At 33.6% G+C, this 19,491-nt stretch overlaps 1 protein-coding gene and 2 long non-coding RNA genes across 7 annotated transcripts in view; 2 read left to right on the top strand and 1 right to left on the bottom strand.

The window, feature by feature from the left end:
* LOC135844461 (uncharacterized) overlaps nt 1-5,440 on the top strand; it is a 60,559-nt gene extending 55,119 nt beyond the window's left edge. For all 3 annotated transcript variants that reach the window (XR_010558532.1, XR_010558530.1, XR_010558529.1), the window contains one exon: nt 4,712-5,440. This is a non-coding gene — a long non-coding RNA (uncharacterized LOC135844461). The remainder of the gene's footprint in view (nt 1-4,711) is intronic.
* Nucleotides 5,441-5,943: 503 nt separating this feature from the next.
* Nucleotides 5,944-17,473, top strand: LOC135844464 (uncharacterized). Its single transcript, XR_010558535.1, has 4 exons — nt 5,944-6,388; nt 13,249-13,410; nt 14,055-14,178; nt 15,412-17,473. It is a non-coding gene; the product is annotated as an uncharacterized LOC135844464 (long non-coding RNA).
* Nucleotides 16,218-19,491, bottom strand: part of LOC135844451 (transmembrane protein 198-B) — a 54,659-nt gene continuing 51,385 nt past the window's right edge. For 2 of the 3 annotated variants that reach the window (XM_065362670.1, XM_065362669.1), the window contains exon 7: nt 16,218-18,999. In XM_065362670.1, coding sequence (XP_065218742.1) covers nt 18,757-18,999 — 243 coding nt within the window. In that variant the 3' untranslated portion in view covers nt 16,218-18,756. The remainder of the gene's footprint in view (nt 19,000-19,491) is intronic. The other variant, XM_065362671.1, reaches the window with a different exon arrangement.

Genomic DNA, 19,491 nt, shown 5'->3' with positions numbered 1-19,491 from the left:
GAGCCTCCCGCACGATTTTTGATTTCTCCAGAATTTTTGAAATTTTCTCTAGAAGACGTGAAAATCAATGTAAGCAGCTGGAAATAGAGTTGTGGATTATTCTCCACTTTTGATAAGTTTATCCATATTTAACTCAATTTTCAAGTAGACACCTCGAGTGCGTTTTTTTTTTTTTTTTTTTTTTTACCAAGAATGCTGGTCAAAAACACCCTCCAGGTATTGGCCTTGAAATGTGCTCAAATTTGGATAATACCTTCAAACTAGTCTAAAATAAGCCATTAATCGATTTCTGGCTGCCCAAATCAATTTCTTTGCCTTATGGAGAAATTGAAAATTGCGCTGGGGGCTTCACACTCAGAATCACCCGAACGAGTGAAATTTGATTTTGGGATATTGATATTAGTTTTAGGACTAATATCCGTCATTGTTGCTGAATAAATAATGCGTACCAACTACCAACAAAAAACCTCCAAAAATGGGCAATTGAAGGGTTTAATTCCAAGTCGGCCTAAGTCCATTTTTTCCGTTTCGAGAAAAACACAAATAAGTGTTTTTCTCGCCCTTCCGCTTCAATAATAAATGATGTGATTATATGGTTGTGAAGCTTGATCTTTCTGCTTTAAAGTAGGTACCGTATTGGTATTTTTTTAATTTTGCGTATTTTCAGCTCCAGAGCGCGTCAAACAGTCAGAAAAAGTGGACTTAGGCCCATTTGGAATTATCTGATGTTAACAATTTCGAAAAAGAGCTGAAAAACGCGTTTTTTCAAAAAAACATTCACGAATCATTAATTTAATACATTTCTGAAACAATTTCATTCGAAGCACCTTCAAATTTCGTCTCTCGAAAATCGTTGAAAAACTTGAAAAAAAACCGGCACAACCGCACTTGTATACAAATACTCTTAAAAAATGTATGATTTAGGCCACTTTGGAATAATCAGCTGTTTTTTTGAGCCGGTAAAACAGCGCTCCTGAGCGAAAAAAGTAACGCCAGGTGTTGGGACAAGGTGATGAAGGTGTTAACCGACCTGTACCACCAGATGGCGCTGCTAACTCAAAAATGATAAAAATGGACTTAGGCCGACTTGGAATTAAACGGACAAGTCGGCCAGTTGCGGAGAATTCCGCAACAATTGCTACATAAAAATGTAACGTTTGATGACGCCCTTTGAGTATATCAAAGATGACGCCATTGTAAAAATAGAAATGAATTTCGTGTCAATCAAATTCTTCATTTCTAACAAATATATTTGTTAGAACTATTAGAAGTTTATTTGATTAATTTAAACAAAATACTCTTGCACTTGGCTATATGCAAGAGAATGGATAAAAACTTTCCAAGTGGAGAATTGCAGAAGTTTGATTTTTTTTCGCTCAAAATCCATCTATTCTATGTATAGCTGGACCGGGACCCCATAATTTTCTTATAGTCTTATACCATTAATAAGGAAATTTTATCTTCCTTCCTTTGATACAAATTACAATTTTTTTAAAGATCTGCATTTGCGATCCTTCTTAGAAAAATAACTTTGTGCTGAAAACTGCTCAGGAGAAAAAGGTGGCCCCTTGGCCAGTGAGTGAGGTGCACTGACCACTGAGAAATAGATTTATGTCATGTTTCCGTTGATAATTATATTTATTATTTACCAGGGATGCGAGTTGGAATTTTTAGCCTTACCATAACCTGAGAGGCTGAGTTGGCCGGTTGGCACAAAAACTTTCATACCTACTTGTAGAAAAAATTTTATTCAGTAATAACCTTCAACCAAAATCAAAAAATCTGAAGTAAGAGTCCTTAACCTGAGCATAAATGGGCCAATTATCAATTCTTTCCAGTTGTCCAGTCTTTTATAGTAGAGAAGTTGATGTTTTTTTTTTTATTGCCATTGTTTTATATTAAGTTTGACTAATTTGAGATGAATTTATGAGTATTGATCATTGAGTATATATTCATTCCCATTCCCTATAGTAAAAAAAAAAAATGGTTTCAAATGAAAATACCTATCATAGGGTATTTTTTTTTATCAAGGTCTCTTATGAATTCGTTGTTTTTTTTTTTTAATTTTTGAATCAATTACCGAAATGTAAATAAAAAATAAAAAAATGCACGAAAAAAATTATGAATTTTTTACTTTCTGTAGGCTAGCTAAACCAGGGGTGAGAACAAAAAAAATTGGTCAATTTATTTGCTTACTACTTATTTTCTACTAATTTTCTAAAACATCGCCCTGCTCCAAAACAGGTCATCTTACACTTATAGGTCATGTAAAGCTCAGCAAAAAATTACGTACCCATTTGAAGGAATTGTTGTGAAATTCTCAAAAAGTAGTTAAAATTTCAAGAAAAAAAACTTCAAAGTTCAAAAGTCATTCAATACAGTGAGCTCAACTCTCAAAGGTCGTGTAAAAAATCATATTTTTAATTTTTTATCGAAATCTACGAAATGATACTTCTGAAAGCACTGTCTCATTACACATTATAGGCCTATATTTCAGTTGTTTTCTGTTGAAAAATCTGCATATTTTCATGATGTATGAAAAATTGACGATGATTTGAAAAATTAATTGAAAGATTTAATTTAATTTTACAGAAGTCTCATTCAACAAAATTCAAAATCTCATCGACCTTAACCTTTCTTTTTCTTTCTATCTTTTCAAAACCGAAAAAAATGCATTTGTATGACGTCACACAAATATCAACCAAGTTTCGTTGATGTTTCCAAGGTTTAAAAATGATAGAGGTACTGCGGATCTATTTTCGTGATCGAAAGACGAAAACCAAAACATTCTCTCTAATTCCAAAATCCAAACATTTTTTAATTACGATTTTTTTGGAAAAATGTAAATTTTCAAAAAGATTCAATGGCATTCGCACAGTAACTGATATGTCTACATGTCGAAATTCATTCGCAAAAACCAAAAACGGCCGTACAATCGGCGCAAAAGGGAGACAAAGGCTCCAACTTTTGTGTATTAATAGTTAGATAAACCCTTCAATTTTTGAATTTTTAAAAATTTGCGAGAAATTGAAAAATTGATAGGAGTAGCTCAAGTTTTGGTTACAGGAATGGAACCACTCACAAAATCTGTTTTTGAGCTGTTTAGGAGTCCAGAAAAACCTTGACTTGAATTTCGCTGATTATCCAAATGCGTGCGAAAGGTTTGAAGAAGGTTCTAAAAGGCTAGAAAAGTCAAAGTAGGATAAATCAGTCGTTAGAAATTCAAAAGTTGTACAATCGTTTTCAAAAATCAGCCTCTTAGAGCAACTTCTTGGATGGAAGAAAATAGGAATTTTCTCGTTAAATTTCGTGTTTTTTGACCTTCAAAAATCAAAAACACTTATTTCACGCCTTCATTCCTCCTATGTAATTGACTTAAAGAGTTTTCTAGGAGTGGACACTTTCAAATCCAATCCCCCTTTCCATCTACAAAATAGTAAATTTTCGTGCTTTTTCAACCATTTTTGATTTTTATGTCATCGTTGGAGCCTCCCCAGATTGACTTAGTTTGCTGAAATTTTCCATGTACTCGTACATCTGGAGAGTGCTTTAGAGTGCCTTTTGGAGGTTTCGAAGGGGTGAATCATTCAGATAGGTAACCTAAAAAATTAAACCGGTTGAAAACTGATTCTTCCTATGCTGATGCTGTAGATATTTTTTTTTGTTGAAAATTGTACGAAATTTTAGTTTTTAAATGATATTTTCATTATTTGAGTTTTTCAAACTGGTTTTCGTTCAAATGAATCGCAATTGCAATCGAGTTTTATCATTTTTAACTGATGTATTTTTGCATAAATTTCATCCTTTAAAAATAAAATGATGATGATTTCACTTCGATTTCAGTCAAAATAGGTTTTCTTGGTTCTATTTTGTTATAAATTGGTGTGGTTGATAGCTGAAAAGTCTCGCCCCCCTCCCAGCTCTTCTTCACCATGTCAAAATTAATATTCCAAAACAAAAAACAAAAAATTTCAACCTAGACGACATTTTTTCAATTTTTACTTCCGGTTCGTCCCAAGAATGTTTTTTGTTGAGTTTCGGAACTGGTTGGAACTGGTTTAGTATTATTTTTAATAATTATTTTATTTTGTGGAAAACTTGGCAAGGAAAACAAGGATGGTGCGGCGTTACATATTTTTCAATTTAAACGAGGTTCTTGTCAATTTTTTCATGCTTTTAAAGTCCATCTTTTAGCTATTTCAAAATTTGGATATTTTTATTTCATTTTTTTACTATTTCTAACTGTGGAAAAATATGTTAATCTCACGCACAAAGTACATTAAGTATTTTCTTTTTTCATTTTAATGTTCTGTAAAATCTGATTTTTTGACTAGTTCTTTTTCCTTGATCAGCCTCTCAAAAATGTATAATATAGGTATTCCCTCTCCATCTATTTTTCTCGGCAAAAAAAAAATGTGCTGAGATGAATAAAATGAAATGAATAAATAAGTAACGAATTACACTACAGGTCTCTTCGTTTCTCCGGAGCAGTATTATTTTTCATTTTTTGGCATTTTTTTGTGATTAAGAAAATCTCACATTTTCGAACGTTTTCCCTTCTTCGACAGCTTGAGAACATCTTCGATCATTCTCATATTTCTCATGTATTCTCTTCTTCCAGAGATGAAACTTCATAGAGCCTATTCCTTTCATATTTTTGACAGATTGAATTAAATGTTTAAAATGATTTATATTTTATTTTATGTTGCAGCTAGCACATCTCGACGAATGCCCAAACTAAATGAAAGTGCATCCCGGTAAACACATAGTACGCGATACGCCAGCGAATAGAAGGCGATCATCGTATTGGCAGCCGGCGTATCGCCGGCGGGAATCGCGTTCGAATCGCCGGCGAAAATGTCCGCTTTTTCCGCAGCGAAATCCGAAGGCGATACGCCGGCGGGAATCGCAGCGATATCGCTGTTGAAATAGAACGCGATTCGAAGGCGATTCGTCGGCGGAAATCGCAGCGATATCAGAACGCGATTCGAAGGCGATTCGAAGGCGATAATCGCAATGATGTTTTGCTTTGGTTTTTTCCTAGTTTTTTCTCCCACATTAGAATCAGAACGTATTCTTCAATTAAATTTACGAGTAATTTACTTGTTTACATAATTAAAAATCAAGAAAACAAAATAAATAACGAGTAAATTAAGTGAAGAATGCTTTCTGATTCTGATGTAGGAAGACAAACTAGGAAATAACAAAAGAAAAAACGATGAAGTACCTATACTTGGGTAAATCACTTCACACAAGAATGCAACAACATCAATTGTAATTTATTAAAATAACCAAAAACACAAAAATTGAATTATGGAGATTTAGAATAATTATTCTAAGTCACCATACAAAATCCATTTGAAATCATCAAAAATTTATCAGAATTCATCACTAAAAAACAGTTCAAAATCACCATGAAAAATTCCAAGCTGAATAAAAAAATTAAATTTGAATCAATACAGTGAAAAATTTATTTTAAAAATCACAAAAAAGGGTCAAAAATTGCTAAAAAAAATTCATTAGAAATAATCACAAAAAAATTCCAATCTGACTCATCGCCGAAAAATTTATTCTATGTACACACCACGAAAAAAAATTGTTCGTTATCACTCCAAAAAAATTAATCAAAATTCAACACCAGAAAACCAATTTGAAATAAACACGAACGAAAAGATAAAAAAAAACATAACATTCTGCTCGTTATTGCATGCTTGCGTAAGAACATCTGAATGCTCACTCGATTGAACGCGAAACAAATGCGAAAATCGCATGAAAAATATTGTAAAAGAACTCTACTAAATTCGCCTTCTATTCGCCGGCGAATAGACCGCGGAAATCGCGCTGAAAAAAATGAAAAAGATCGCTGCGAAATTCGTAGGCGTATCGCCGGCGGATTCAGCAGTGTTTTTTTTCAAATTTTTTCAGCGCGATTGTCGCGTTCGATTCGCCAGCGGATAGAACGCGACTATCGCGTTGAAAATATCACTGCTGAATCCGCCGGCGATACGCCTACGATTTTCGCAACGAGTTTTTTCATTTTTTTCACTGCGATTTCCGCCGTCTATTCGCCCGCGATACGCCTACGATTTTTGCAACGAGATTTTTCATTTTTTTCACTGCGATTTCTGCCTTCTATTCGCCGGCGAATCGAACGCGATTTTCGCGACCGCGATTTCCGCCGGCGATTCGCGTTCGGCGTGTTTACCGGGTATTTCCATACTGCATGGAGGAAGATCCTATACTCGTATCGTTTTCATGAATGAATTAGTTTTTGGTATATAATCAAACTGGTTACTCTTCTGATGAAATACGCCCGCACATCGAAAGGAAAAGTTCACCGACAGGAAATTTAATTGACAGCTCATTAAGCCGATCTTGCATATTACACGTAAGTATATTTAATTTTATAGCGATCATTATATTGCTGCAAAAGTAATAAAAAGAAGCGATACTCGAGTAAATAGGTTCAACCAAACTGCAGTGCTGCAGTTTTGCATCCAATGAATTCTTCTCGCCGAAAATGTAACCAAATTAGATCGTCGCCAGTCTCGAAGTTGCCTACCTACGTTCTGATACGATCTTTATTCATTGTAATCTTCCATCTTCCCATATGGTTCCTAAAAATACGTAGAAAATTGTACGACGACGTGCTCGTGTGAAAACAAGGTTCAGTGACACTGGTTACGAAACAAGATCCTGCATAAAACGTGGACGTTGATCTTATACTACAAAAACGAAAAGAAGAAAGAAAAATGTAACTTATCTCGAGTTATATTTCACGTCAATTCATCATTTATACTACACGAAACTGAACCCTTCTTACTCGAGGAGATGAAAAATTGTACTTAAATCTCCTAATTCTTCGAACATCTTTGCTATACGGTTACTATGGCGTCGCATCGTGTACCTTATGGTCTCGAGCATGGATCTTCCTACACGACTGTTGGACAAAAAATTCTCGCCATATCGTGTATATTCGATCAAAACATCATAAGCACATTCTCAGTTCTCTTAAGTTACGAGCTCAAACAACTTGGAGCGAATAGAATGATACAATTGCCAGCCTACACGTTCATCGTCTTAATGCTGATTTATAGCCTCGAGTATATATTTAAACCTCTTCTGCGATCCCGCGACCATTTTTTTTCCAGCTTAATTCTTATTCCATCGAGTTTATGAAATTCGTAGTGGTAATCGCAAACAACGAAACACTATGAACTGGTTGGTTATACCCATCGAAAAGGTACCGGTTTGAGAAAATTCTGTAATTTTTGATATTCGTAGAATTCACATCATTTTCATAACGCATTAAGCTTATCTTAGAGGTATACAACGTATCACCGTTACTTTACCGTAAGACAACAAACAAACCAGTTTGGTAGATTGGAAATTTCGACATTATATAGATCGACTCATAGGTATAAGTATAGCTAGATAAGATATGCCTGCCTTGTGTCTGGATAGGTACCTACTCATACTTTCGTAATGCGAAAATTTTTTGTTTCGGAAAACTATGGCCATTTGCATTCTAATGAAGAAAAAATTACCTATCTAGCCCCTTTGTATGAATTTCGAGGTACCTAATTATTTTATAGTTATACTTAGGTGATTAAGATAAATTTAATTTACGATAGTCTGATGCTAATGTGAAACTGGTAGGTACTTAAACTTATCTGCGATGAGCTATATTTACGTGTCGAATTTTTATGGAAGTTTTTTACACCATCGCGTAATTAACCGCTGGTCCCTGGGTAGGTAATAGGTGTTGAATTGCTGATACTTAAGTATACTCGTAGGTCGGTGGTGTAGGTGGTACATATCTATGTGAAAATCTAATTGAAAGTATTGGTTTTTATGAAGAGGAACTGATTATAACTTTCGATGGTGGGAAAAGGTATAAAAATAGTGTATTTTTGTTTGTTTTCTTAATTAGATATTTATAGAACTGTATATCAATGAACTCCGTTGATGCATCGTCTGTAATTTTTTGAGGCTAATGATAGCTATTAAGTGACCAGTTTGTTTGTTAATACTCAGACTCGCATTAAAAAAAGTAAAAGTGCTAATTATTTTTGTTCTGGTGCATTTTATGAAATTTGCGAGTTTTTGTGTCACTAATAATTTGGAATTCTTGATTGTGCGAATTATCATTTTTTTCACATTTAAGATGTTAAATTTTGAGAATGCATTGATCGGTAATGATAAAATTCAGATTAACGATTTTTTTTTCTTGGTTGAAATTAGGTAGGTAGGTAAGTATGTATTTATAAGTACGAGCTTAGTCTTAACATGTTACGATTACCATTTCAGTGGCATGTTGAAACTTTTCAAAATTTTATTCATGAAGTGAATAAATTTATGGTGATTGATTGGACTACCTTTAATGAAATTTTCCCAAAAAAAGAAACATTTACTAATTTTGAAAAATTCAGGTTGTCTAACCAACCCATACCCCCTAAGCGATTGCCAAGGGCCCCAACCATCGATTCTAGATGTTAGGTATTCTGTATTCAGCACCTGTCTAGTGAAGCACTACACCTTTCCTTCATACAGGGTGTCCGGGGAGTGGTGGTACAAACTTCAGATTTGGATATAACCGGGTACGACTAAGAAAAAACGATATATGAACTGGTTGCCTAGTGAAGCACTACACCTTTCCTTCAGGGGTGTCCGGGGAGTGGTGGTACAAACTTCAGATTTGGATATAACCGGGTACGACTAAGAAAAAACGATATATGAACTGGTTGCCTATCTTGAAAATTGAAGGGACAAAATTACATTTTAATAATAAGCAAATAAAATGAAAATTTTGGTGATGGGAACTGGTAGTACTTTGAAAACTGAGCAAATTTTGTCCATACAAATTTTTGCCTAACTTGAAAATTGAAGGGCCTATGACCACATTTAGAATAAAAAAAGATTCGAAGAAAAAATAAGTAGCGAAAATGGATTCTAAATTCAAAATTGATCAAATTTTGTTCTCTTCAATTTTTGGCCCAGATCAAAATTGGAGGAGCTACGCGACATTCAAAGTATGAGAAATTTCATGGATTGCTCAATTTTTTTGAAATTTCTTTTACTTTAAATGTTGCGTAGATCCTTCAATTTTGACTTACGGAAAAAATTGAAAAGAACAAAATCTGATCAATTTTGAATGTATAATCCATTTTCGCTATTGATTTTTTCTTCAGTCTTTTTTTATTCTAAATGTGGTCGCATAGCCCCTTCAATTTTCAAATTAGGCAAAAATTTGTATGGACAAAATTTGCTCAGTTTTCAAAGTACTACCAGTTCCCACCATCAAAATTTTCATTTTATTTGTTTATTATTAAAATGTAATTTTGCCCCTTCAATTTTCAAGATAGGCAACTTGTCCTAATAACGTTTTTTTTTAAGTCGTACCCGGTTATATCCAAATCTGAAGTTTTGACATCCGCCCACCAGATACCCTGTATAGCCAGGACCCACAATCAGACTCAAGGTTATGATTTGAAGGTGGAGATTTAGAGATTGGGAGGAGGGAGGGGCCAGCTGAAGCTGTTTTCCTGGCTTTTCAATAATTTAGATTTCTTTTACAATTTTGTGGAACAGCAAGTGCACTTGCTTAGGGGCTTCTTACCAGCTGCTAATGAGAAAAGGCCGGAACTTATATATTTATAAAAAATATTGAAGGCTTATATGCAGTTTTAAGGGCTCAGTCTTAGGTTTCACATGATTTAGATTGCTTAATTTCTATTCTAGTGACTATTATAAAGTACGAGTACATCTCATGTGTTCTATTTACGTCTCAAGTCTAATTGTGAGTCCTGTTTTGTGATTTAGTCCTGTTGGGTTACTAAGTATATCAATGTCTCAGTTCTGGAAACATGATTGATGATTGCTTGCCTCATGGTAATACAGTCCAACTGATCCAACCCTCAACCTAGGTGTGATATGGCTAGTTTCTTCATTTCTAGTGCTACACACATTTCAGCTAGTGCTAACTGCTATGAGTGCACTGTAGAAGTTGGAAATGCCTGGTTTGTTACAATACGATTCCTTTGTGATATCATTGTTATCATCATTGTCATCATTGCCATTGTCATCAATGTCATCTTCATTGTCGTCATTGTCTTTATCATCATCATAATAATAATCATTATCATCATCATCAACATCATCATCATTGTCGTCATCAATGTCATCTTCATTGTCATCCTTGTCATTGTCTTTATCATCAGATCTTCATCATCATCATCATCATCATCATAATCATCGTCATCAATGTCATCTTCATTGTCATCATTGTCAATTTGTCATTGTCTTCATCATCATCATCATCATCATCGTTGTCGTCATCATCATTGTCATCATCATCATCATCGTCGTCGTCGCCATCATTGTCGTCATCATCATCGTCGTCGTCATTGTCATCATCATTGTCGTCGTCGTCGTCATCAGCATCATCATCGTCATCATCATCATCATCATCATCATTATCACCACCACCACCACCACCACCATCATCGTCATTTATTATTCATCATTATCACCGCCACCACCATCATCATCATCATCATCATCATCATCATCATAAGCATAAGCATAACATATTACCCCATCCAAGAGTATTGTGACTGTTGCAGTTATATAATTCTGTGAATAAGTGCATGTGCCATTGCTTGCTGTCTTGTGCACTTCTCATGCATTTGGCAAAGCTCCTGCCCATTAATGTGTAAATGGCAGGGCTTCAAACTCTAAACATTTTTGGGTAACGGTACGGAATACAAATTTTGTTATTTTTGGATAAGAAAGATATTTTTGGAAAACCCTTATCTAGTACCTGATCTATTGAGTAATTGGGTTTGAAATAGTTTTATTAGGTACAGGTATAAAATTGATAGATTTTTGTTCAGGTATGTGGTATTCAGATTTTTGGGTATGAGTTTGAAGCCCTGGTGAATGAACTATGAAGTCATAGTCTGTTCACTGGGTTGATAAGCATTCTCTTGCTCTGGCTCCTTCTACTCTGCCTTGCACAAAGATCATCTCCGTGGCATTTTGATTGTGTGCCCCCTCCAAAGTACTTGAAGTCGTTTTGTCACACCAATTTCTCTCAGTATTGAGGTGTTAGATAGTTATTTTTGCTATCCAAGGGACTCTCAACAGCCACCTCCATACCGGGTATGATTCCCTTTTTTCTTGATTTTGGGCTTCACCCATACTTTGTACCTGTGGCTCTTGGAGTTTTCACTTTCCACACAGCCAAAAGTCTTTTGGAATGTGACATCTTGAAGCCTTGGCTGATGCAGTGCGTTAGAATGAATTAAGGGAACTGCATGAAGATGTTGTCTACAACTTCCTGGAGAGTGAAAACCACGTCTGATAGGATTCTTTCAGTTCCCCATCTGGCTCTTTTCTGCTTGTTAGTATTCGGCTGTTGTCAAGTAGGTACTCTTTCAGTTTGGCTGGCATTCTGATTGGATCTGATAATGATCAGATCTGAACAAAACTAATCCGACCACAAATTTTGATCTGAATCAAGATTATGGCTGTTAAAAATGTTTAGGTACTGTTTATAATTTATAGGTGCCGGTGACTAAAATATTATGAGATGACTTTATAGTGTACCTAATCTATTCTTAGGAAATTTAAAATTAAGCAGGGTACAAATCACAATAATTGAACGTTCTCATTTTTAATCAACCAAGTAGGTATATTTTTTTAAATTTCAGGGAAGTCACATCACTAAAAAAAAAATACTTTCAGAAAATTCATTTTGTCGGGTCTACTGATAATTAAAAATTTTCTCAAAATTCAAAATTGTTATAGAACTGTACGGATATTTACTCGACACACGAATAAAATATCCTGACTACTCGAAATAACTCCTACTAACTTTTAAACTTCAAATAATAACTCGAACATAACAAACAAATAAATAGAAATTTATTTTTAAACTGCGGTCGTTGACCTAGGGTACAACGAACCGTATACGTAAATAAAAACAAGCTTCAAAAGCTTAGACAACTTGATAGTTTAAAGGTTACATTCGTATTAACGCGTCGAACTTATGTATATAACGTTTACACTTTCAAAATGCTCGAAAAAACAATAGCCAAATATTTCCCTTAACGTTTTGGGCTCCTGGCGCACTAACCATTTATTTATTATATAACTGATCGACGAAATAAATAAAAACAAAAATTTAGATTTATAATCTAAATAACACGTAGAGAAAAGTTACGCGTAGCGTTATACTACAATTTTGCCAACAAGAACCCCCCCCCCTCCTCCTTCAGTTTTTTAAATCCCAAAAAAGAGAAATTGAAAAATGGACGGGGCTTAGATGTGAACAGCAGATTAGGAATGGATATACCTCAGTCCTCACTGCGCTTGAATTCCATTCTGCATCTTATTCCCCCCTCTCTATACACAATAAACCTTCGCGATTTATGAAGGTTTGGTTAGTTCCAAAAAACTTTTCCGAAGAAGGCATCCCAACTCAACTGATGGAAATTTTTTTAATCGGATGTGAAGCTACAAATTCGAACAACCATGCAAAAATATTTCATCAGCTATTTCTGGTGCTCAAGTCAATTTTTCGATTTGTTGTGAATTTTTAGAAATCTTTGGGTCAAAAATTCAAAAGAATTGCCAAATTGACCTAGAAAGTTGAAATTTGGTATGTAATCTACTCAACTTTCCGACTCAATTGAAAACAGTTTCGAACCTTGTTCAGCAATTCTGGAGTCTCCAGCAGATTTTTGAAAATTGACATTCCCACAACATTTTACCCATTGAAGTTAAGAAGCTAAAATTTACCCTACTTCGTACTCTCATTTCAACCTTGTGACTTGATTAAGGGGTGGTTTCCAGTTGTTCTGAAGCCTTCAGTTGTGTATAGGAAATTTCATATTTTCGAAAAGTATCATAAAAATCATCTAAAATTAAACTCCAGTACAGATACATCTGAATTATTGCTGCATCATGCTTTATTATTCTGGTCATTACAAAACTAAAAAATCCTCGGCAGAAATCAATACTTAAGTATTCATATGTACATACCTACTTCAAGATAATGGTACGAAAATGATGTATTTTAGTATTTTACTACCTGGGTGTCTAGGTACGTAGAGTTGGATTCATGGTATATATCATTAGTTTATTATAATTTATGACGATACAGTATCTTTTCAAATTTAATATACCTATCGGTAAATTGTTTATACATTTAGATACTCATATCATAACTTATTATTCATATAGATGTTAGTCACGTAATTCGCGTTGTGATACATGGTGAGGCGAGGTGCTGTCTATCTATCCACTATATTTGAATGAGCAGAAAGAAATGCAGTAAACTTGTCCTGGAATCTCGAACGTTGTGCCAAAATTTCTCCTCTTTGCAGCTTTCTTCCGCTACAATAGGTATGTAAAGTTTTGATACATTTTTCAATATACCTACCTACATAAATGTTAGGCTGAAAGGCTAAAACTATAAGTACCTATACAATGAACGAAGGGCAAGTTGAGAACATCTGAGTCTATATGACGAACTAGGTGTAGGTTATCAACAACAAGGATGAAGGGCGCTTGATATGTAGACGTTTAATTTGTTTTTGTGAGCGCCATTAGGTTAGGTGCAACTTTTTCATACATATTACAAAAAACTGCATTCCTCCAATATATACGATCACACTTCATTTCAATGTAACAAGTTTTGCATGCTCGTACGCGTTTTACCCCTTCTACCTACCAAAAGACAGCTTTCACTCTTTAACAAACAGCTGAAGGGTTTAAACAATTATCATATAACATGTTCATTTAATATAAATTACAATCAAATTGTATCATACTGTATTCCTACGTCATCTATATGCTTGCTAGTATAAGGAAATTTTTTCAAATTGATCTGCTCAATTATCTGTTTCTGTTATTCGTTACCCCTCTAAAAAATAATATTATTTCTACCTGCATTTTTTTAAATTATACCTAAGTACGTACTTAAGTGTTGCATTCCTCAATTAAATTACAATTATAATAACCTATGCATTCTTTATTTTTTTTTTCAGTTATTCTCATTTGTGACCAGCGAAGGATAATAGGATCAAAAATCGCGAAAACGATGGGTATTATGGTCGACGCACGAAGATATACAAACATTCAACTAGTTGAGCTAAAGGTGTTGCCGATTTGGTAAGTTGCAGGCGTGAAATATGCTGCGGAAACCGGTAACAAGTGCTCCGAGAAATCGAATCCACTTGGGATATTTGCAGCCCAAAAAATTCAGTTTGTTTTTGGTGGATGTGAGTCTTTGTAGCCTCTTAGATCCAGAATTTCAAAGACGTGTTTTTTCATTTGTTTTCACTAGCAAAAGAATTTTTGATGGAAATTTCTGATACTCTTTTGAAATTGTGAGCCATTTCAATAAGGCTCATGGCACTTTTTCGAAAATTCCGAGTATCATAACCTAATTTTAATATCAAAATATTGCAAAAGAGCTTAAAACAAATTCTGATAAAAACTTTCGATGTTGTCCTGAAATTGTGGCCAGTTTTGATAGACTGTATGGTGTATGGCCATTTATGAAAAATCCAGAGACTTGTCACCCAATTTTAGGATCAAAATTTGATCGAGTGTTCAAAACAAGTTTTGATGAAAATTATTGATTTTTTGTCGAAATTTTAACCATTTCTATGAATTGCATTACAGCTATTTCACAAATTTCAAAAATCACAAACTAAATGTGTGCTTCTTTAAGTACTTCAAAATTGTTCAAAAACATTTTCAATGCATTATTTGAATTCGTTGTGAAATTTTATTCGATTTTGATAGATTGCATGACAATTTTTCAAGGATTCCAGAAATCATGATCCACATTCAGGCTCAAAATTCTTTTTAAAAAGCTCATAAGACATTTTTGTCGGAATAGTTGAATTTCTCGCGAGTTTTCAACTCGTTTTGATAGGTCGCAAGATCACTTTTTTTGAATATTTTTTAGGCTCAAGGCACAAAAATTATTCAAAACGTGGAGTTTTTCAACAATTATGATTTTTAAAGAATTTGATCAAGACATAGAATTTTGATACGCAATTATTTTAATTCTGTAAGTCTAAGTTTTCATTCCTAACTGATAAAAATTGTGAATTTGAATTCAGCGCTCTAAAATTATCCCAAATTCACTTGTTTAATTTTCATGAAGGGGGTTTTAAATTTTTAATGAAGAAAAAACAGAAATTTATTCGAAATTGTCGAAGAAGTTGCCTACTCTCAAGGCATAAAAATTATTCAAAATGTGGAGTTTTTCAAAAAATATATGTAATTTTAGAAATTTGATTTAGAAATAGAATTTTTAATTTTGATGTGCAATTATGTATTTTTAATCGGGTAAGTTGGCATCCCTGACTGACTTTTTTTGCGTTCGTAAAGGGGTTTCAACTGGAGAACAACGCGAATATATTTTGAAAGACGTGTCGAAGAAGTTGCCTACTCTCAACTCAAGGCACAAACATTATTCAGAATACGTGAACATAATATGCACTGAGGAGATTCAAATGCACGTGACTGGGGTACGTTCTAGAGAATTGTTTTCATTCAATATCTGTTTTAAAATTTCTTCATTACTTTTTTTGGAATTCAATTATTGAAAATTTCGAGGCTTTTGTTTGAATTTTTAAAAAATTATTATGGTAAATAAAATTTTAATTTTTAAAAAATAATTTGATATTTAAATTCTATTTATACTGGTCTGAGTTTTAAATAACAGCCACGGTCCACAATTTCGAAGGATAAAATACAATATATTTTACAATTTGAGAAAAAAAATTTTGCACTTTTTTTTAATCAATTGACATTAACTGAATCTGATTTTAACTTCTCAAATGCTATTTCGCTATATTGTTATCTCAGCCTCTTGTAAAATTTTATTTCATGGACTCAACCAATCACAAAACAATAAAATCAAATACGGCCACTTCCATTTTTGAACCAATCAAATCACCAGTTTGGCGCCTAACCCAAAAAAGGTTTTCAGTGGAGAGTGGCAAAATTTGAAAATCTGCTCAAATATCATATTGTGTCATAACAAAATAATATTTTATTATGCATTTTTGAGTCTCCCAAGACTGCAGTTGATATCAATCATTCTTGCATTATAAACCCAGAGGAAGTTCGAACAGTCGCGAGGCAAAATTCAAAAATGACTTTAGCGCAATATAAAATTCACAACAAAAACGTACACAAAACATTTTTTATTTTGTAGTATACAAATGTATAACGTTGAAGCACACGCCGAGAAAAAAAAATCAAAACTTTAAAAGCTACAACAACTTAACATTTAGATCTTAACGGTGATGGGTTATTTATCGCGTAAAAACGTAAATTATCCTCAAAATATAAGATGTTAAAAAAAAAGAAAAACAAAAAAAAAATAATAATAAAAAAATCAGTAATCGTAAATACATTTATAAAGAACCACATAACGTTGGAAATTCCAATTTGGTACTTTTTTCGCGTAAACTGGGAGATCAAAAAATTAATCGTAACTATAAAAGAAAAAAAAATTACTAAAATATAAATCTTAATTTCTTATTCATTAAATTTCAGTTCTGTGAAATAACATCGTTATGCAATAATAAAACATTTACGCATTTACAACCCCGTGATTATGATTAAAATTCAATTCCTTTTTTTTTCGAACGAAATGATAGGAATATAAAAACGCTCATTTCGATACATTTATCTCATCCGTGATATTGATTTGCTCTTTTGTGTGTTTTTCTCATTTAACATTCATTCGCAGAGGTGTAAAAAATGGCAAATGAGAGAACAAATGAAATTAAAAATCGAAAAAATCCGATTTTTTCTCCAAATTTACATAGAATACGAGTACCAAGGTGATCCTAATTACATCTGAATTAATTCTCTCAGCACCGATGCCTTTTCTTTACACCTCTGCTTCAGCGTCACCTTATTGTTAGGCTTAGTCAACATACCACAAGTAATATTTTAGCTGTCTTCACATCGAAGTACATATCACAGCGAACACAAATCATAGTACAATACACCGCGTCGCTATTATGGCCCTATGAATTTCATATATGCTTAAAAAATACAATTTATATTCGAAGACAATCATCAAATACAATATGTATCTAATCTAGCATTTAAATTTCTAAAAAAAAAAGTTCCCAGTCGTCGTTGACACAGCCGCAGCTTCACATTGGCAACACAACGATGTCAATTAGAGCATACGTAATCTGCATATGCTGCAGATAAACATAAAATATTTACGAGATAAATCGATCGGATGAAAATTTTCCCTTTGATATCATTCAGCGAGCGTGATTGTTTTTTTTCTCACTTCCTTCCTGCGTCGTCGAATCCGTTAATACGCAACACGATAAATTACAACCCACATCATCAACATAGCTAGTACAATATCATTCAAATTAACCGTCGATTTAGATTAAAAAAAAAAAAAAATACAACCCATTGAATAAAATATCGTATAACGAAGGGAATTCGTAAATCAAAAAGGAGGGGGTTTGGGGCACACACGAATGACGAAAAAAAAAACACACGCGACATATCTTAATAATAAAAAAGACTAGATTTACATTTTTTTTTTCAATTTTTAAAAAACCAACTCAACTACTCAAACGCAACAACCGTAAAATAAGTGGTACTCTTATCATCGTCTTCTTCCTCTAACCATTAATTTAATCAACATATTTATAAATTCACTCACACACATAAAAATATCAACATCGCAAAAAAAAACAAATTTGATGAAAAAAGTAGGGTTCCTTTCAGAAAAGGGGGTAGATCGCTTATCGTCTGGTAAAATGACACTCTCCTATTTATTTTTAATTAACGTGGAATTTTACAACCCATAAAAAGAATGGCAATTCACAACCATAAAATTTACAACGTAATTCGTCAATTTTTGGGGGCAGAGGTTCAAGTGATAGATCAGATCAGATGAGAGCTCGACGAAGCTTTTTTTCTCATCACGAAATACAATCGGAATGATCAGAGGTGAGGGAGAGATCGGGAGGGAAATTTTCACAGAAAAAATATACAACCAACTTATCGAGTAAGAATTAAGAAAACATTCTAACAACATTGAAAATACGTTAAAAAAGTACAAAAAATCGAAATATTTTTAGCCAAAATAGCGTCGTAAAAATGGGCAAAATTTTTAAATTACAAAAAAAAAATTAGGAGGGTAAAAAATCAATTAAAACATATTCGTAAATATTTTCCAATTTTCTAGCAAAAAACGCAAATTTTTTTCATCATTTTTTTTTCAAATAATGATACTCAGACAGGTAAATACATAAATGGGAGTGGGGAATGAAAACCTATTTTTGCCATTTGGCGATTTAAAAAGGCAACCGAAAAAGAAGGGCTAATTGTCACACACAACAATAATTCACAACACTAGTTATACTTCCTTAACACAAGTAGCAGAAAAAAAGTCCAATACAACCTCCTCGTTAAAGTTATCAGGTAAAAAAAAAAATGAATAAATAATTATATACAGAAACAAAATGAGCAACGAAACCTCTCAACAAAAAAGTATCGAGGGTTGAGAAAAGTATCCAGTTAAGGGAGCAGGAGGGATGAGGGAGCTGGCAATAAAACGAAATTCGAATCAATACCCCAGGTACATAACAATCTTAGTTTGGCTCATCGCGTCGTCAAAATGAACGAAAAAAAATCTGATACAAATTAACATGTTCTGGTTTCTTTTCCAGATCGAATATGCATTTATCGACAATGCTCGTGTATTTGCGATGGTATAGATTCGCGACTGCTGAGATTGTAGTAGGCTGCGTCGTATTGGACGCCTACGCCGCTATCGACTGTGTTACATTCGCTGGAGGGCAGCTGCGTTTGTTGATCTACGGGCAACGTTGTTAAATGCGTAGCGTCTGATTGAAGTGTCGAACTTTCGCCGATATTCGTCATTATTCCTGGGATCACTTTGCGTTGAAGTGCTTGGACGTAACTCTGCAAACAAACGAAAAAATAATGTCAATAATAGATTCGATAATAAAATAAAAATATACTCGTATAATAATATTGATAAAAATGATAAAATTGATTGGAGTAAAACGAAGACAACTATTAAGGTTCACAGACCTGCGATTAAATAGGACACACGTGGCGTCAAATTTCAAAGAAATACGTCGCAAAAACGAGTAGACAAACACACAAAAAAATGACATCGTTTGAAAAAAAAAAAGATAATTTAATTACAGCTGAAGTTAGTTGATGTGTTGAAGTTCAGAAGACTTCAAACACCATTACGAGATTAATCGTTGGAAATGTTGAAAGAATATTCAGTAAAAATTCAAGTGGTTTTGAAGCTCATTCAAAGTTTAAGTCAGATGGTGCTGAAGTTTCATAGTTAATCCACTGAAGATGGCCATTTTAGAAGTTGGTAAATTAATCAATGTTGAAGTTCAAACAATTTAAACATTGAACTCCTAATTTTGAAGT

The sequence above is a fragment of the Planococcus citri genome, chromosome 4 (assembly GCF_950023065.1).
Source record: "Planococcus citri chromosome 4, ihPlaCitr1.1, whole genome shotgun sequence".
NCBI classification, from domain to species: Eukaryota; Metazoa; Arthropoda; class Insecta; order Hemiptera; family Pseudococcidae; genus Planococcus; species Planococcus citri.
Note: the sequence above shows the minus strand (reverse complement) of the source record. Positions and strands in the feature narration are given on the sequence as shown.